The sequence below is a fragment of the Homalodisca vitripennis genome, chromosome 1, assembly GCF_021130785.1.
Source record: "Homalodisca vitripennis isolate AUS2020 chromosome 1, UT_GWSS_2.1, whole genome shotgun sequence".
Lineage (NCBI taxonomy): Eukaryota > Metazoa > Arthropoda > Insecta > Hemiptera > Cicadellidae > Homalodisca > Homalodisca vitripennis.
In genome coordinates, this window is record NC_060207.1 from 93,729,156 (window position 1) to 93,750,761 (window position 21,606).

At 32.9% G+C, this 21,606-nt stretch overlaps 1 protein-coding gene across 3 annotated transcripts in view; it reads right to left on the reverse strand.

Annotated features, from left to right (window-relative positions):
• LOC124366771 (importin-13) overlaps positions 1 to 21,606 on the reverse strand; it is a 54,026-nt gene that overhangs the window by 19,260 nt on the left and 13,160 nt on the right. For all 3 annotated transcript variants that reach the window (XR_006922841.1, XR_006922840.1, XM_046823375.1), the window contains exons 4-11: positions 18,157 to 18,229; positions 16,026 to 16,200; positions 14,074 to 14,212; positions 13,089 to 13,292; positions 8,916 to 9,098; positions 3,580 to 3,823; positions 1,854 to 2,035; positions 641 to 802 (exon numbers count right to left, since the gene is read on the reverse strand). Coding sequence is in view for 1 of the 3 variants with exons in the window: in XM_046823375.1 (XP_046679331.1) it covers positions 641 to 802; positions 1,854 to 2,035; positions 3,580 to 3,823; positions 8,916 to 9,098; positions 13,089 to 13,292; positions 14,074 to 14,212; positions 16,026 to 16,200; positions 18,157 to 18,229 (1,362 nt within the window). In the remaining 2 variants the exon portion in view is untranslated. The remainder of the gene's footprint in view (positions 1 to 640; positions 803 to 1,853; positions 2,036 to 3,579; positions 3,824 to 8,915; positions 9,099 to 13,088; positions 13,293 to 14,073; positions 14,213 to 16,025; positions 16,201 to 18,156; positions 18,230 to 21,606) is intronic.

Here is a 21,606-nt window from a genome sequence, read left to right on the forward strand (position 1 = left end):
GAAGAGGGCTAACCTGATATAAGAAATATATATTATATATATATTAACCTAACTGATGAAGAACTTGATGGGCCTACAACTTCTTTACTACAGAAAGGTCTACACCTTGTTTGCCTTTGCTTGAAAGAGAATTCAAACAGAAGAAATAATTTGCTTGGTAGAAACTTTTTATACCAGTAGCAGCGGAAGAGATCAGGCAGAATTTTACTACTGTGCTCAGGCATCAAAACCATAAAGTCGAATCTACTGTTATCTCTCATCTCCTTGGTGCAGCATGTATGACAGATGCCAAGACTGACCAGTATCTGGAAGTAATCTCCAATAGAAACTGTACCTTTCTGTGATTTACAAAAATTCTGAAGGTCAAAATTTAAAATTAATTTAAGCTTGTCTAACCAATAAAAGCAAAACCATCACAAGCTATACATTCATGAGAATTCTAGCCTTAGGCACACATATAAACACACTGAAAAGATTACAATTCTAATCGTTCATACCACATTTGGAACAGTATTTTATAATAAAAGGTTGTTTCATTGGTAATAGAACTACTGGTGGCTTTATGCTTTTACAAATTATACTTATTCCAACAATACTGATTGTATATTAACAAGTAAATGAAGAACAGTTGAAGACTTACAGGCTGAGCCAGCAGTATTTGCAGTTCGTCCACACAGGGCAGCATGAGTGTGTCCAGGTATTGTATGATAGTTTGGAGTGGCAGAATAGACAGCACTCTGCCCACCGAGTACATGAGACGCACGTTCTCATTCTGCTTCAACTTGCCACCCTTCAGCACCTCCTGCCCCAACACAAGCTAATTATTATTCTACTTCGTTTTGTAACATACAAAAGCATATTCTGTAAACAATGCTGAAAATGGAGTGATTTATACGTAGAAGGTAATGTGGGAATCTAGTTAATTAGAGCCATGATTGAGTAGCCATTTCTGTCTAAAGGCAAATTCTTTCACAAATATCAACTGATTCTAAATTAATGTAACTTGCAACATTTTTTCACAATCAAAATATTATTATTTTTGTCTTTAGATAGTCTGGTTCCCAAAATTTCAGATCAGGTTCTTCACACACACCAATATTGGCTAGGGTCATCTTAAAACATTTTAATGCAAATGTCTGACATTTAGAGTATGATACGATTAACAATCTTATATTCAATTTAAATTTACTTTTAACTCATGAACGTGAAACAAAAAGAATGAGACTAGGCCTAAAGTTTCTTACTCAGTACCTTCAAGAAGGTGACACAGTTTTTAACCATATAGGTGTTAACAACATATAATATAGCTAGAAATGTAAAATAGTTTAACATATTGACTGAAGAGGACGCACTTTAATCTCCTTTGGGCTAAGTTCACTTATTGGATATTTATTTGGAGACTATTATTTTCATCACCATCATTTCTAAACTTCTCAGAGTTTCTTAGTCTTCTTTAGGAGGTGTTGTTTCCCTAAACATGATGTTTCTGGATTATCTTAACTATCTTAGTTATTTTCACAAAGGCACTCAGTAATAAACTACAAATTTTAATTGTTTATTTTGGACTAAATAACTTTTTGTTTATAACATTTCAAATGAAAGCATCATGATGAGATTTCCTTATAAAAATAAATATTTATGTGGAATTTAAAATACTGTACATATGCACTTTTCTGGCCTTCCTGACCTTGTGTATATAACATTTCGTTTTAGCCAACATGGCACTGTAAAACCATTGATTCATTTAACTGTATTAAAATAGCATTAAATTGATCATTACTTATTCATATTGTTCTTACAACTTAGAAAATAATGTATTGTGTGACTTATATATGAAAACCAGAAATACTGACCATGGCAGCAGTCAGTAAATGGTGTGAGTAGGGTTCCATGGCAAGTTGACACTCCCTGGTTATATCCTTAAGGCTCATCGTGGCTGCTGGAGCTGTCTCTGGATTCTCCAGACCAAACATCAGCAGAGGTACTACGTGTTGCAGTGTCTCGCGATGACAGTTCATCCAATCTGCGTATGCTCCTATGCACAACAGAAGGTAGTTCTAAATTATGTCTTGGTGGTAATCACAATAAGTAAGAGGATCATTCAATAAGTATTAAACACATTACTACTGCTCAAAAACAGTTGTATTTATCCATATAAAAATTTTAGGATATAAACTTGGCAATCTTGTGATAACATCTGATCAGCTGTTCAATTAAATATTGTAAACATAGCCTAAAATTTACTCAGATAACAATGGCGAGTCCGTTTGAGAATTGCACCATGGAAGAGCAACGTGCTCTGATCTTTAGTCATGGAAGGTGAATAAGGTAATATCGTAGAAAAAGACACAAAAGAATTTAAAACTGTACGGAGGCAATTGTTTGAATTGATCGAACATTTACAAATGGGTAGAACAGTTTCAAAGTGGCTGGATGTACAAAAGTTTCTGACGAGTAACGCAGTGGACGACCAGTCGAAGTTGGGATATCTCTTTTAAATCTCGGATTAAAATGTTAATTCCGGACAATAGGCGTATCACTGTGGAACAGTATAAAAGTAAACGTGAGTTTTCGAAGTGAGTTTTTGAAAAGAATTATAACGTGTGATGAAACATGGATCAACCAATATGAACCAGAGTCAAAGTGACAGGGCCTTGAGTGGAAGCATACAACTTCTCCCAGTCATCTGCCGGAAAAATCATGTTTACAGTATTCTGGGATTTTCAGGGCCCAATTTATGTTGATTTTCTTAAAGGCAAAAGAACAATAACAGCCAGTACTACAGTAGCATGCTGAAAAAGATGATAAGATCTGCCATTTAAATGAAATGCTGCAGGCTCTTGACTAAAGGCGTGATTTTGCGTTATAACAACACCCGTCCATATATGGCACAATCCTCCCTACAGCCCTGACCTAGTCTCATCAGACTTCTATCTGTTTGGACCCTTCAAAGAGGGTCTACGAGGGAAACATTTTCAATCCAATGAAGGAGTCAAAAATCAGGTACGAAAGTGGCTTTGAAATGAACACAGAATGTTATGCCAAGGGCATTTTCAGACTGGCAGAAAGATGGGACAAGTTTATAAGTGTTGCTAAGACCTATATTGAAAAGTAATCAAAGTTTTGTATTGCTTGAATAAACCGTTTTTGACCAGTAGTAATTTGTCTCGTTGCTTATTGAATGCCCCTTGTATATGATAACATTTATGTACTATCTTAGTATCTAAACTATATTCAGTAAGACATGAAGTGGAGATGATTATGCATTATTATACAAAAATTCTATCCTTTAATTAATTGAAATGTCCTCTTTAAATTTAAATATGTAACACAATGTGGCTTTTGATTGATATGTGAAAATTAATCAAACCTGATAACCCAAGACACCCATCGGATTTATGGGAACAAAAGGTCCTATCAGAAATCGATTCCTATTGCCTAATAGTATAAATTTATTTTTGGACACTATTTTACAATGTAACATTTCTTGATGGAATTGTTAATACAGAATATTAACTGTTGACAGCACTAGAGCTCTTTCTTCTAAAGTAAAAATATAAAAATGTTGCTGGCAACTACCTACGACATCCAGTGTCGTGATGGCCACCTTGATATTGAGTTTGCTGAAGGGAATAGACTGCAGGGTGCTAAAGAACTGAGGAAGATAGATACTCTCGGAAGTATTGACAGATTCAGCCACTGCCAGGAACCCGTGCAGACAAGCCTCCAGAGGCTGCCAGGGACTCTCGGTGGCCAGGCAACTCTTGATCCTCTCCAGCAGCAGATTTAACAGGGGCTCCCTCAGCACATTGTAACAGTACATCTGCAGCAAGTCATGCATATTTTTGCAGGTTACTTTTTATCACCTATATTATCTAATCTATACGGTACTTGGGCTATGAATTTGATTTCAAAGTCAAAATTTCTGACAAAATAGCCTGACTCTTTTTTTTATAATTATTATTAGTTAGATTTTTATATAACATTGTGAACACAAAAAAATAAGCATAAGCTAAAGAACATTGTGCTTATAAAAATGTTTCCAAAGAGCATTTGACTAATGAACTTGAAAACAGAACAGTGGCTAATATAAGGTGTTTTATAATTATTGCAATACTCTGGGATATGGTTCTACCACTTAACCTTCGATTATGTAACAGTCTATGAGTAGATACAAGGACTGTCTGGAAAGTATCCGACATTTTGATATTATCAAAGAACTAAATTACTGATCGCAACCAAACTTTAGTGTCCTTCAAATACTCTCCATCGAACACAATGCACTTTTTTCAAACAAAACTCGAACCTCTCACTTTGAGAACCAAGTTAGAAAGTCTCCCTTTGAGGCCGCTATTAGTTCCGACATCGCATTCAGTTTTACCTCTTTAACTATTTTAAATCTGGTTCCTTTGAGCAGTGATTTCAATTTAGAGTACAGCCAGAAATCACGTGGTGGCATATCAGGACTGTACAGAGAGAGTGGCTCTTGCCTGATGTGGTGCTTGGCCAAAACTTTTCGCCAAAATTGGTAAAAAATCCAGGCTCCTCTGACCCAAAATTCCAATCATTGAATCACATACAAATTCCTGAGTTGTCTCAAAACTTTAAAGTAGTAGGTTTTGGTGATAATAAGGCCCTCTGGAGCATATTCGTGATGCACAACACCTTTTTGGGAGAAAAAATCACTGTCATTATGGATTCGATTTTGCTCTGAACTTATCGAGCTCTTTTTGGATGCAGGGTTTCAAGTTTGATTCCGACTAATGATTGAAATGAAAAATGTCTTTATTAAAGAGGCGGAGTTAGAGCTGTAAAGCCCTCTCTACCATTCAACCTTATATCATATACAGTAAATTTACAATAATTCAACACAGAAACATGTAAACTGTTAACATACTTATTCTTCATAATAAAATGTAAACAAAATTGCTTAATTCACATAAAATTACTTAAAAATATAATTCTTAACGAAAGATAAAGAAGAGAAGCATAAGATCATTAGGCTTTTGTTTCAGGATTGTAGCTTTAAACAGATGTTTCATCACCAGTGATCTTTTTTTGTTGTTCAAAGTCGGTGGTCATTGTTTAATACAAGTCTTAAAACACCCCTCCTTTTGATCCTCGGTGGACAATTTTGGGACGAATTTCATAACCACATGTTTCAATACTCAAATCCTAGGACAAAACTTTTGCAACGATAGTTTTTGGTATCTCCAAATGTTCCTTCAACTTGTGCAATGATTGTCTGCTTTGCTCGCTAACTGTACACGTTTGATGTTTTCAGGAGTTCACATTGATTAAGGCCAACCAGAAAGTGGATCACTTCCCAAAGAATCACAGCCATTTTTAAAATGGTTGGACCACAAATTCACGGAAGTCAGGGACATGGCTTCTCCCTGAAAGGCTTGCTGGATCTCTTATCAATATATGGAAATGTTTTTTCATGTTTAAAACAAAATTTTATGCAAACATAATGATTATCTACATGTTATGTCATTTTTTTATTGAAAAGGAAACTGATGAAGGCTTGAGAAATACTGACTGACAGCCAACTTATTAAAGGTTGATTTAAAGGTTGACTTATATGAACGAATTTATACTCGGTGCAAGCAGAAGGATACAGAAATAGTGCAAGCTGAATCTGGTAACAGTAGCTGCTGTAGATAAGGAATAATCGTCAAATAGCAGATACTTTCCGGACAGCCATCATATATTAGCTGCTGTAGATAATGAGTAATGTCAAATAGCAGATACTTTCCAGACAGCCATCATATATTAGCTGCTGTAGATAATGAGTAATGTCAAATAGCAGATACTTTCCGGATAGCCTTCATATATTAGCTGCTGTAGATAATGAGTAATGTCAAATAGCAGATAATTTCCGGACAGCCTTCATATATTATAATCCAATGCTCAAATCTGTTGCCATTTCAAACCGTCTAGTTGCACACTATCTAGCAGCAAACAATACAAACAATAATTAATTATAAATTATTACTTTTAAGTTAACTCAACCATAGTAGTAAAACAATAATAAGAAATACCAAACACGTTAAATGTAATTCATCACAATGAGCTACATTACTGGAAGATTCAAATGGATCTATCATGATAGAACTAACTATAACTGCTGAATAGAATTACCTTTATCACTCAAAATGTTTACCTTATAAGGATGTAAGGAGAATACTCCTGTAAAGTTAAAGGTAATCAGCTAATCAATTATTGTAATAATGGCAGACTAGTGTTGTTTAGTATCGTAATATAATATTAAAACATAAGGACCAAAACTTTTACCAAGAGTACACTGCCAAAATTTCTATATGAGGATTTTATAATGATTGCCTATATGCCTCATTTTCAAGAGAAAATACATAACATTTATTACTTTTGATTGAGTTACTAGATTATAAAATTTAAATGTATGTGATTGAAGTAGTTTAAAATATAAGGAATCTACTAGATGATGATTAGAACCCAGTAATGCAGAGATAAAGTTGTCTCCTAATTTAACTTATTAGAGTAAACAAGTTTTAAAAAAGCAAAAAAATTAATAAAGAAACAATATAATAAGTTAACAAAAAGCATTGTTCAATATCTTGTTTTACTTACATTTAAAGCCTTGTCATAAAAAAGCATGCATTACATTATTTTTTCCATGACAAAAAGTTCTAGTTTAACCCAAGAACTGGCAACTAAATTATCTCTATTGGCAGGCCACTTCTCTAGGTTTTGCAAGGGTATTTTATAAAAAAAATATAAGAAATTGTTTGATTCTGAATTATTTTATATATTTTTTTTATTAACACCTGCATTTATTACTATGCTTATGTAAAATTCTTGTTTTTTTTTATTTGAAACTTTTATATATTTTTTTCTTGTTTAGGAGGGTGGGACCATACCTTTAGAAATGGTATATTTGTACTAAATCGAAATTTCAAAATATAAAAATTATTTCTACATTTCTCTAGTTTTGGAAAATATATAGTTTGATGTACTTATTTAATAAATTGTATTTTTATATTGATAAACTTTGAGAATTTACATTACCCTGGTAACATACTATATTACAACAATAATTAATTGTTCATGTTATTCCTTACATGAAACAGTATTGTATCAGATCAAGAGTTGCAATAACATAATATAATTTATCAATAACAAGTAAAAGTACAAAAATATGAAGTATAACTCATCATATTTATGAATCCTGAAAGCATAATTTTTTACATGTCAAACTATATCTTCAAAGTTAGAAGCAATGTTCAAATTTTCTTCTCATTTGAAACAAAATAAAATTTTATTTATCCACTAAACACATTCTGTATTGTGAACACATATTCCTAATTGTTATAAAATTGTATTTACAAAAATGTAAAATTATAAACCTAGTTTCAGTTGAGGCACTGAGATCTTATACTACACCTAAGCAAATTTACCACCGCTGTCATGGTCTACTTGTTTACTTTCTAACAACTCTCTTATATCACTAGATTGATCTAATTAGCTCTTATTCATTTCAAATCCAGATAATATTGGTAAAAACATATAAAATAAATAAAACTTGCTAAAAAACAAAATTGACGCTCCTAACCTAGACCTACATAGATTATGAAACTTGGGTTATTTGGAAACAAAACACTAATTATTTGTTTCACTACATCACTTCCGTGGAAGAGAGTTACTTTTCAAAACATGTTTATACCACTTAACTAAATAATAACTTAAAATAATATTACTTACTTGCAACAATAAATATAAACAAACAAACTAACCATTATGTAAACAACAGCAAAGAAATGACAAGAATGAAAATTAAATACAATATTCTTCTTCTCTCCGACTTGTATCAAAGATCGAAAAGTACCAAACTTCATACTAATCGATAAAATTATTTATCCGCTATCAAATGCTACGCAGTGATGTTTGACTGCCACTACAGCAACCGTCACCAGTTATTAAGAGTGATAGACCGTCGCTGCAGCAATCGTCACCAGTTCCTGGGTTAAAAACTAATATAGTATACTTTGACTGTAAATTTAAATACAACCAGATACAGAAATTGGCACTTTTGAATGAGTCTCTAAAGAATAAAATTATAAGTTAAAATGTTCTTCAGTATTATAATAAGCTGACATGTTAGTTACATACTTTCAATATTTCTGTAATCAGTTTTTAATAAGAATGAATCAGCCCATTAACATAAAATCCACAGTAAAGAATACTCCTTCAAGCTTAATCTCAATCTTCTATTTTAGTTACCACAGAAATACCACGGGTCTGAATATATTACACGGGTGCTTGCCACAGATATATCTGAATATATCAAATGCTGTCTGCTGAAGCTATCTAAAAGTAGTAAATTCATGTTCTGCAAAAAGGTAAGCACTGGTACAAAACAGAATTTACTACAGTTGTTCACTAAATATAACCAATATTAATTAAATAAATTATTGCATCATAAATACTTTGCATGTCTTTTATTTGATATGTTATATAAGAACACAATCATGCTACCAAAACAACAAAACTAGACATTTAATTCGCTGTACTGACACTATTATATAAAATAATAATCAGTGGTTATGAAGTAAATAAATATGGGGAATGCAGTGAAAGGCTGTGGATTGTAGTTGCACACTCTGGAATGCCACAATGTAACATGATGTAAGAAGAGGAAACTAATCAAGATTGACACTAATATACTATTGGAGTGACTTTGGATTAACTTGCATCACAGTCCAAATCAAACGGATGGTTAAATTATTGTCTGCTTTCATAACTGTTCAATACAATAATTGTTTTTTGATTTTCCTGAATCTACAATAAAATTTTAAGCTTATTCCCAATTTTTCTTAAACATTTAACTCCCCAGCTTATTATAATACTACTTGTTGACAAAAGTCGAAAGTCACCATGGTGTCGGCGATATCCTGCCGGTAGCACCTGAAGGCCTCCTTGTCCTCGACGGACACAGACATGCCATCAGCGGGAAACTCAGCCTTGTGTATGAGCACCAGAGCTAGGCTTGTGTAAATGGGGAGGATGATGGGTAATAGGGCTTGGTGTTTGTCTGTATCACAGGCCATCAGTTCATCCTGAAAGCAAAATTACACATCACAATCAAATCACTAACGATGCCTAAATTCAGCATTCAGAAAAATGTGAGAGATTGCACCCATAGCAGTTTGTCCCACATTTCAGAATTGGGTAATATTTTGTGAATAACAATATAGCAACTTGTGATTTTGTTTAATCTCTTCTCATATATTTCTTTAGGTGACCTTCACATTTGCAAATCTGTTGTTTACTTTGTTCATAAAATAGTAAAAGCTTTAGTTCCCTGCACCAAGTATAGTAACACTCCCTAATAAAAATTTAAAATTATGTGTACTTGTGTACTTTTTTACATGCAAAAATGTGTTTTAGCAATCAGTAATTTACAACAGGAGCCCACGAACATCATTGGCTTCTGCAGAATCCTCAAGTCTAAGTGTTAAATACAAGTAAGAGAGGTGCAAAGCCTTTTTAACCCTTTGAGTGCCACAGCATATTTTCCCAAGTCATACGCATAAATTGCCGGAGCATTTCCTTCTGTTTTGCAAGCGTGTGGGGAAAAAAACTATATTCAAAAACCTATTCAACCGATTTGAATAATTTTTTTTTAGTTTGTGTGTTATAAAACAAGGTATTTTTTTCCATACAATATAATAATTTTATTTTTATTCACACAAAAAGAATATAAGTTATAACAAAAAACTAAAAAATGAAAAAAAAAATAAATTTTGAGTTTGAACTAAAATTTTATATATACAATTTTTTTTTTTTAATTTTTTTAGCTATACCATATGAAAGAGCATGAAAATTTAAACAAAAATCATGCATAATATGATGTGTTACAGTAATATTTAACCAGATACTGCAATATATACAAAATACAACAAAAAGCAATTTTTGTTCGTTTGTCAAAAGTTTAGAAACAGTATTATAACTACCCTATTTCACTCAATGAAGTAAGACAACTGTAAAATACTAATTATATAAAAAGTATATACAAATATACACAGGCCTACAATATAACCTTACTTCACCTAAAATCAATAGTTTGATTGGAACTTGCGTTTTACTTCATCACCAATCCAACAATAAAATATACATCACTAAACAAATAAACACGAAAAAAGAAGTTTATAAATGCATTGTAAGTTTTACTGAACACAATTGCAGAATAGTAATAACAACAGTTTTCAGCATAAACACACGAAACTAACACAATGTAAACACCCAACGAACCAAACTGTGTTTAATGGCAACAAGTAGCACCTGACCAACTATTGCGTCATCTGTTTGTTTCTGATGGTAAATAACTACAAGGAGGCGGTGAACAATAAAAATCAATCACAATCGATTGTTCGAAACTTGTAGATTACCGTGAAAGAAGTTATTTGTCAAAACAAAACTGAATTATATGTGATATTAATTAAATAAAAATCGTCTACTGGGTAGATGCCGGCAATTTATGCACATTTCACAACATCTACTATGTAGACGCTGCGGCACTCAAAGGGTTAAAACAAACAACAAAATTGTATCATATTTTTATTAGGAATGGGTTGATACCAAAAAATTCTTTTCCAATTTAAATACTAAAATTTGGTCTCAAATCTGGACGCTCAAGCATAGATGCTACAGGAATATTGACATTGAACCACATCTAGTTTTTATAGTACACTAATTTGCATTTTGCCAGTCAGCCGATTATTAACACAAGGGAACCCAGCAGATTCTATTGTCGAAATTCTTTGATCAACTCTCAAATCCTAATCTTAGTTGAAGATTGGACAGTGTAAATTGTTAGAAGTTTGTAGTAACTAATTAAAAATATATTTACAAAGTTGCTATGCTTATAGATTTTTGTTTATGTTTATTTGCTAACAAGCTTTGCTTTCACTGCACCTTTAGCAGATAATTGCTTACTTAAAAAGATTGCAAACTATCTTTTTTTAGTTATTTTATAATCTTTCACTTTAGATGCACATACCCAATTTGTTTTAGATTGATTTACAAATAACATAGTAAAATCTACAGGTCTGTTATCTAATGAAGAATACAATCAGCTGACTAGATGAAGAAAAAACACCAAATTTATGATCCCAAAAATAGTTAATGACAAGTAAAACTGAAGCTATCCAATGTGCCTAACTGTACATTAGTTTTACTAATGTATTGTAACAGATCAGTATTAAACAGTTCAAATTTCAAACGAGTTCGCGGCAAATTGGAGGACAGATATAGTCAAATAAATTCTCATGTCTTGTCGTTGATTATGATGCCAAATCATATGGAAACGTTAAAATAAATTAATAGAGAAAAGATAAATTAACTTTATATTGCAGTAAATTCAAATAATTGAATTGTAACAGTTACAAAAGAAATTCCACAATTTATAAACAGCATTAATGAGATATTAAAATGTAAATAGTTTGGGTCTGAGATTAAAAGTAAAGGAATCTACTTCCTTTGTTCCCAGCTCTGGCCCTGCATCGTTCTCTTTCCTTCACTGGCTTTCTAAGCATAAACATCTGCCATTATTATACAAGCATGCATAGATAGTCAAATTAGTTTCAAAATTATTTCTTCATAGTGGTATTAAAGTGAACATTTGATGGACAGTACAATGGACAAATCTGCCAAGTTTTACTAACTGTAAATCTGAATTCTACCACTTACCTACGTTCATGTAGGTATGAGCTGAACCATGTTTTAGCTGTTCCCATTATGCCCAGTGCTTCCAATTTGGAAGTATAAGATCATGTCCAAGAGAGTCAAAAGTTTTGCTAAAATCTAATGTGTTTGTGGTTTATGAGTTTGTCAGTATCGTATCTTCATCTTAACCATGAAGTATAACAGAATAATATGGGTTTCTAAATACAAATAGTGAAATCAATCATTTAATAAGTGTCACTGAATCAAGTTTGTTTTCTTCAGGAGGTTAGAGCAAATACTGTCTCTCTCATGATGAACAATTATGATCAAATAGTGCAAAAAAGTAGATTTAGACCTAGATTGTGAAGTTTTCATAGATAAAGGTGACATCCAGGTAGTTCGGTTTGGAGATCCAATTGCTTTATGTACGAGATGTGTAAGAACAAGTATTAGAGTTTAGTCTCCTACACTGGCTTGGATGAAACTCAAAGAGAAAGCTAAACTTTAGATCTTCAACCGAGTATGCTGTAACACAGTGAGAGCTGAAATCTGTTGCCTATCTGTGACGAAACAATGTTGAAACTGCTTCACTTGGTAGAGTATCTACACCTTTGTTCGATCAGGCTATCACAGAGGAGCTGGGAGCATAACACTGGCGGTACCCACTGTGTCTTAGCAGCCATGACAGTACACACGTATATACACACTTACACTTTGTTTGTAAGTCTACACTTTTGTAAAAATGACAACTGCTTTATATAATTGTCGGATTATATGTGTTATACTGTAGTATGCGCTTTTATAACAGTGAGTGTATATAATTGTCAGAGAAAAGTCAACACTTTACTCATACGTTTTACTTAAAAATTAGATTTATTTTATAAATATTGCCTTGAAATTACAATGAATGGAAATATTTACAGTGCTTTGTTCATAATAAAAAATGTAAGATTTTTAATGCCATGGAAAAACAATCACACAGGTACATTCATTTGAGGTTATTTTGAAGTGTACTATATGGATTAAATTAAAATTTGTGTGTGGTCTTTGGTGAATGTTACATACATTATTCTCAGTCTATGTGTAAGGATACGTACTATCAAGTCTATCACGGTGTTTGCCCATTAGCAAACATGTTAAAAGGTAATAAGGATTATTTTAGCTTGTGTATTTGTTCTGTATTTATAGAACTCAATATGATTTTTTTAAAGCAAAAAGAGTGTTGGATATGTATGTAAAGTTGATCTACAGATGTGAGTTCTAATGCTGGAATAGCTGGAATCATCATAAAGTTGGTCTGGTAATTTGTTTCACAAACATGACTTAAGTGTCCAACATGTGATACCACTACAAAAATAAATGATGAAGAAATCACTAAGCACCTGCAGAATGTACCAGAAACCGAAGCCAAGATGACTGTAAGACTCATGTGTGGGATAGTGGCCAGGAGCGTTGCTACAGGCCAGGATAATGTTGACAAGCTGCAGACAACTGTGACAGGCGTCAGTTAGCAGAGAGTGCAGGATCAGGCGGGGATGTGATTCTCCCAGACTCACAAACAGCCCATACACATTAGATTGGAGATCCTGCAATAGGAAGAGAACTATAATTTTAAGAATATTAGAAAACAAAAAAAGTGTTTAACATTAGTGCAGTGTTCTTGTAAGTTGTCACTACTTGGAGACTGTTTGGGGGTTGTTTTAGTATTTAGTTAATTAGAATTTGTCTGACTAATGAGCCTTACATAAGATGTCTGAAGCCATTTTGAACATTTTTAATATTTGGTATTTTCAGAGCTCTTCCCTCTGTTTTCATCTGAACAAGTCAGTTGTTTTAAGTTACGTGCTCCATGACATTCTGAACTATTTAGAAATTATTCTTTATTTCACCTGAAAGGCTTTAGAAGTACACTGTAATAAAGTATATTAATGTACTACTGGCCCAATAATTCTATTTATGGATATTATTCTGTGTGTTTCGTCTGCAGGTAAAAATATATCAGAATTGTGTGTTTGTCTTCTGTTAGTTTTTCTGGGACTTAGATAATAAGTTAATGCATTGAGTTTTTTATTCATAATACTACACTATAGTGTAATCAAATTTATTCACTTGTTTCACAAAACAATTGAGAAAAAACATTTTAGTTGTTGAGGTTAAGGCACATTTTATTCACCAAATTACGTACTACAAGTTTGACAGAAATACCAAAATACAACCACAGCAAAATTTGAAGAGTGACTACTATTTATGTGATACTTGTGATATGTTGGAAATTATAACACTAGGGAATGATATGAATGTGACAACAAAACAATCAAAGCTTGCAATAAAAATTCTTGGGATTTAAATCATATGTAAAGTTTCTACCTGCTTGTCGGGGTGCTGAAGTATGAGATCGTTGACAGGTAGTATCCTGGCTGCGAAGTTTAACACGGCCAAGGGGTACTTGTGAGAGGAGGGGTGGGTGACCATGTGACTCAACGCCTCCACAATCCACTCCACCAGTCTAAACATTCAACACCTCAATCTGTTTAAAAATTAAGTGAATAATTTGTTTTCTATTTAGAAGTTGAAACAATGAGATGTAGTTGTTCTTGGCTTTTCTTGTGTCTTCAACATCTTTATTTACAATGGTTGACATTTATAATGTATTTTTATGAATCACAGAAAATCAGGCCAAACGTTTATATAAAGTAAAATAACAATTTTCCCTATAGAACAGTTTTATATGTATAATTTAAAAAGCAAAAAATTAGAAAAAAATATTTTAAATCTATCTTATTTACAAATAATTTCATGTTCTAATATAATTAATTTTGCCTCATCTGCTTAGAATATCTCCTATAAGAAAAGATTTTGTTTGATTCAAATGTATCCTTTTTCTTTGCTATGAAAAAAATATATAAATAACGGTGCAGCAATGATTTTCTCCATAACATAATTATTATTAAACTGCTGCTACTTGCAAAGGAGTTCATACTATATTATCTGTGCTTTATATTTCTTTTATTGTTTATATAAATGTTTAGAAGTAACAGGAATACATTTTAAAATTACATACCTTGATAAATTTTTGTGATAATCTTCTTTATATACAATATTTTGCAAATTTAAAAATGTTTATAACATAAAATGTATAAAAATTAAAAAAAAATTCAAATAAAAATATAAATTTACAAGACAACAGCTAGCTGAAACAAAATATAATAAAATAATGTTTATAATATATTAAACAAATTACGAGTTACTCAATACTTGTTTACTCAATTATTGTGTTATCATTCAAAAGCATTCTACAAAAAAATTAACACTTTGCAACATGCCACTAATGAGTTTCATCATTTTCCTGTAATACTAAGACATCTACAATACTATATATTTTTCTTTGAGTTCAAAGCTAATTTTTGTTATAAATATGCTATAAGAGATAAACACACAAAAATATAAAACAGGGCATTTTAGTAAAACCTAACACATTTATTGATAAAAATCTAAAAATAGCTATTTACAATACTGTTAATTTGATATAAATTCAAGTTCAAGGCACAATCTAATAAAACTTTAAAATTACATAAACTACTAATAACTAGTAAATTACATAAACTACTAACTGTAGGTTAAGAGCATTTTCTTATCTAAGATTTCGTAGATAACGTCTGTCATATTATCTTATCATCTGGGCAGACAAAAGATATATTTGGTTATAGCTCCGTAGGACATAAGGTCGACAAGCAGATGGATTGAGCTAGACAAAGGGAAAAAGAGTCGTCCTGCCACGGAATATAGATTGTCAGCAATACCTTATAGTCAACCTTGATAAACATGAAGTGTGAGCCTGCCAAGTGTTAAAAGTGTTCCAAAGGCTTTTTGTGAAGTCAAAATCTCTTTAAGAGACACAATTAATGATTTAGGATATAATTGTGATTGACGTTTCTGTTAAGGTCTATAATTAGAATATCTACAGCATAGAAAGGGTTAAAATGAGGAGTCCATGATGGTATAAATGGACCACCTGAAACTGTCACAGAGCAATTTCTTGATTGGAAGCCAATGGGTTAAAATTAAAAAAAAAAAAAAAACTCTCCTAGAGTTTTACCAGTACTTGTGCACAATTTTAATGAAACATTTAAAATATTGACCGTCCAGTAAATTATACTACTGAAATTTATGAAAATAATAAAAAACTAGACAGATTAATAATATAATATAATATAATAATACAAAACATGCAAATTGCTTTGTTTTTACAACCACAAATAAGTATTTGCTGTTACGCATAGAAAACATGTTTAGTACTTCTTTAATACTATTAAACTCACTGTGTATTTGAATGTGAAGCGGCAGCCACAGTTTGAACCAGGTAGGAGATAAGTGAATCACACTCTATGATAGGGATACCCAGCTGTAACCAAGCTGACACACATCTCACCGCCTGATTCACCAGCTGCCAGTCCCTTGTCTGCTCTGCTAGCACTGACTCCACCAGTCTTACCACTGTGACAGACATAAAAACAAGAAGAGTTACACTCAATGATAGAGATACCCAGCTGTAACCAAGCTGACACACATCTTACCACCTGATTCACCAGGTGCCAGTCCCTTGTCTGCTCTGCTAGCACTGACTCCACCAGTCTTACCACTGTGACATACATAAAAACAAGAAGAGTTACACTCAATGATAGAGATACCCAGCTGTAACCAAGCTGACACACATCTCACCGCCTGATTCACCAGTTGCCAGTCCCTTGTCTGCTCTGCTAGCACTGACTCCACCAGTCTTACCACTGTGACAGACATAAAAACAAGATGAGTGAATCACACTCAATGATCCCTATCATTGATCCCTATCCCTATACCCAGCTGTAACCAAGCTGACACACATCTTACCGCCTGATTCACCAGCTGCCAGTCCCTTGTCTGCTCTGCTAGCACTGACTCCACCAGTCTTACCACAGCGACAGACATAAAAACAAGACGAGTGAGTTACACAATCATAAGATGAGTAGATTCCATTTGATGATAGGCAAAGTAATCTCTAACAAAATTCATGAACTAGTCATATTCTTTTTTCCACTATTAAGGGAGTTTAAACTTTTTAACTCAGGCATTATCAAGTCCTCTCTGAAGCTGGTTTTACCATACCCATGTATTTCTTTTTACATTTATTTTTAATTCTCATAAACATAAAAAAGTAGAATGGGAGTTACGTCTGGTGAATACAGAGTTTAGGAACGAAAGGCCATTCTCAAGAGGGTTTTTAGTGAAAAACTTAACTCATTTGCAATTGTTCAGTCAAAATCCACTGACACAAGCTTCATATCGCACCCGTAGTTAGACATAAACTAACGAGTCTTACCACTGTGACAGACATAAAAAACAAGAAGAGTTACACTCAATGATCCCTATCATTGATCCCTATCCCTATACCCAGCTGTAACCAAGCTGACACACATCTTACCGCCTGATTCACCAGCTGCCAGTCCCTTGTCTGCTCTGCTAGCACTGACTCCACCAGTCTTACCACAGCGACAGACATAAAAACAAGACGAGTGAGTTACACAATCATAAGATGAGTAGATTCCATTTGATGATAGGCAAAGTAATCTCTAACAAAATTCATGAACTAGTCATATTCTTTTTTCCACTATTAAGGGAGTTTGAAACTTTTTAACTCAGGCATTATCAAGTCCTCTCTGAAGCTGGTTTTACCATACCCATGTATTTCTTTTTACATTTATTTTTAATTCTCATAAACATAAAAAAGTAGAATGGGAGTTACGTCTGGTGAATACAGAGTTTAGGAACGAAAGGCCATTCTCAAGAGGGTTTTTAGTGAAAAACTTAACTCATTTGCAATTGTTCAGTCAAAATCCACTGACACAAGCTTCATATCGCACCCGTAGTTAGACATAAACTAACGATCATCGTTAATTAGTTTGCAGATTTTTCCCCTTTTATATTGTTACAAAAAGTTAAAAGGATGTCCAGAACGAGCATGGTCTTCAACACTTATCGCACCATATTTAAATGATCCAAACTACTAAACAATCATTCATTTAATTCATTCCTTTATTTAAAGTTGGTTTCCCACTCCCAATCCCAGTATCCCACTCTCACATGTGCTGGAGTGTAATATGATAGTGCTCTTGACTTCTCATGTTCGTGACTTGAGCTTGTGACTTGCATTCTGTGCAGTGACAATGCCTAGGATAATTTTCTTGGACTCCAAGCAAATTTCAGGCGTGTTTAACCCCTTTTCTTCCTCTTCTTTTCTCCTTTCTTTTTCCATGTGCTAATTTTATTTGAACCTGACAGAGAGGATACATTTCAGTCCTCAAAACATAGTGTTATACAGTTTGTAATATATAACAATGGTAAATTTCCAAAATTCTACTATCCTTTCAATTATTATTTATTAATAAACTAATATTTTATAACATGAATACTAACCTTGTGGAATACTTCTTTCCAACTCAAGCCTTACATTCACTTTCTGGTTTTGAGCCATGTGCATACTCTGAAACTGTAACAGAAATCAATAAGCAATATATGCATGATTCCTTATACAAACAATTATTACTCATGTTGTTCCTTTTCTCTAGTCTACCTTTAGATTTATTGAAGTTACAGTGTATTTCTCTAAAATATACCTAACTTTTAGGAACGGCAGAGGGTATTCATCTATACATAAATATTCAAAAAGGAATGTGTAGATAACCCATCGTCTCCTATTCTGGTACTTTGTATTTTTTCCGTAACTTGACTAACATAAGTTTTGTGCATTTGCAGAATATTATGCAATATCTGAAAAGTAAATAAGGAGACTGAACTTTTCACCAGAGAGTTCGTCTCTTTATCATTAATTGATGCTTATTGAAGCATTAGTTACGTATCTTAGTTAAGTGCACATCAAATTTAAAAAAAATATGATGTGAGAAAAATTAATGTTTAATTATAAAACCTCTCTAAAATGAGCTCTTTTAAACCCTTTCAGGTCGCAAATTTTTTATCCTTGATTTCAGCCAGGTCGCGACTGTTTTTTTTAGTGATTTTAGCATGCATACATTTCTAGTTGTTTAAACACAACTGTAGATGTTTTAATTTGCCAAACAAAAATATATTCTTTTTGTTAGGACTGTTAAAATTATTAAAATAAAAATGAAATACAGTTTTTTTATCAAACTGGTAATTTTTTTATTGTTAAAAAAATATATATCTAAAATTCAAATATGTATACAAAATTTTACATAACTTGATATTAGTTTATCATTACCTTCTAAAAATTAAAACACATAACCTATTTATAACTTTTTATGAATGTTTTATGATAGTTTCTTACCTTTTATGAAGATCTTTTGAAGGTTGAAATTACATAACGCATTGTTTAATAAAAAAACTATTTATAACACTAAATATGTCACTTTATCGAATTCATTTGGAACACAACCAAAAAATTTTTTTGGGTACTAAATAATTTACACTATGGAAAAACAATTAGATTACATATTTACAATAAAAGGCTATAAAGTTTCTAAAACTGTGAAAATCAAATTTTCTATAATTATTTATATGTTTTGAGAGTGTGATACTTCTCAAAACACTCTGTAGGACACAAACTTGGTTTCTGGGTGCAGGTAGCGCAATAAAACATTGTCTCTTTCCTCTTAATTTTTCTGTTGCTGCACACTTTACAGTCTTTTTTCTTATTTTCAAAGCTTCTTAGGAAAGTGCTGTTTACCATCAAGACGTTCAGGGTTGTCGGTGGTGGACTTGCGCTTGCGAGTTGCTGAGCTCCGAACGTTTCAATACAAGCTCAGTTACTAACAACTCCCTAAACTTTCGGTGTTCAATTTGTTTGGAAGATTTATTCAACTGTTCCATATTATATAGAAGGTAACTGTTAACAACTGAGACCTCTAGAAGCCAGAAAAATAATTTTCTCCACCACTTTACAGTTTTTCTCATAAATTTGTATGATGAAAGGTAGTGGTCAATGAGATCAACACCTCCCATGAATTTATTATATTCACAAATAACTGTTGGCTTCTCAATGTCTGTTGTAGCACCATTTTTTCCTTTCCTTTTGACAATTGTTTTATCATTGTTATATAAAGTACTAAGCATAAGGACATCACGTTTATCACGCCAAGCGGAAAGTAAAAACATCTTTATTGTGTCGAAATGCTTTTGTTTTGTTGTTGTTGCAATTTTAAATTTTTTTTCTTTATACCATTCAGGTAACCCTTTTCTGTTTTGGTTAATTGTGCCAGTCAGATGTAATATTTAGATTTTTTAATTCTAAAGCCAATTCTAAGCCAGTGTAATACCGATCTGTAAACAAATGAAAGCCACAACCAGGATGGTTTTTCACTCAACTTTGTAGCAAGGTGTGTACCACAATTCTGGCAGTAAATGGTAAATCAGGTCGAATGAGAGATTCTGTGGTTGTTTTCCCAAAATAAGGTTCAAAGTTATACACATAAACCAGATCTAGAATCGCTCAAAACAAAAACACTTTGAGCCCCCATTTGTTAGGCCTTGAGCGCATTATATGTTTTAAAATTTACTCGACCTTTTGAAGGCAACAGTACTTTCGTCAATACTATTTTCAAAAAGTGGTACAAAATATTCCATAAATTTTGTTTGTAAATAATTTACAACAGATTTGATTTTGTCACTTCTTGACCTAACATTTGGATTGGTCACTGGAGCAGGTAAGTGTAAACACCAAAATATTTGGAAAAATCTCGTGCGAGAAAAAACAGAATGGAAAAATGATTGCTCAAAAAGCCAATTGTTTGAGAAGTAGTCTTTTAGTGAAGGTTTTGGAGAGAGAGAGCCATAGCCAGAAATTACACCAATAAAAGCTTTTAGTTCTTCCAAAGTAACATCAATCCATGAGTGCCAGATTGACCTAGGCTTTAGAGGTTGGGCTAAATGAATTTTTTCTGATGCAAATCGGTTGGTCTCTTTGACTATATTTGACAGTAGCTCTGATGTAAAAAACAATTGAAAAAAACTGTAAAACACTTACAGGTTTGTTTGTAGATGGTGGTTTGTAGCCCCCACTTGCATTTGTGTATGAATATTGAACAAAGTCTGGCCCGTTGTAAGCACACCAATCAGTAGAGGGCCTATTAGATTGAGAAGGTCCTTGTCCTAAATTGCCTTCATCACTGTCATCACTATCTTCATCAGATAAATTTTCTAACGTTGGTAAAATCCACTTCTTCATCACTGTCACTACTGAATCCTGATAGTTCTTCATCTAGGCCTAGTTCATCTGCAATTGCAGTGTCACTAGAGCACTTGTAGAAGGCCTTGGGTTATCCATTTTATTATAATCACTGGATAAATGTCATAAAATATAACTGTTCATTGAAAAACTAAAGATAATATTGTTTAGTCTGTAACTAAATAAAAAACTAATTTTCAGCTGAGGCTAGTAGCTCAAAACTTACAACTATACACTTGTCTTCAAACTCCTTATTGCACACGAATAATTTATTTACATAAAAAGACACATTCCTGAACACATTATTACTTATACTACTTCTAACAACACCTACTCATTTATAAAACAAATATCTAAAACATTTACGTTAACCTCAACAACACTCACGATCGAAACTCAGTGAGAAGTAAACACTGGCTAGCATTCGCATAGAAACAGACGCACGTGGCCGTGAGTCACGCCGGAAACAGCTGTCAACAGAAAAGAAAACCTCTAGAAGTTCGAAAAATCGGCCACTAGAGCGCAACAGTTCACGGGCTTGCATAATGGCGCCGGTACCGCGCCATACGCGCGATGTTGAAATATTTTATTGGCGCCCGTACTGCGCCATACGACCGGAAAGGGTTAAATGACCCATCAAATGTTAAAAAAGATTAAAACATTCA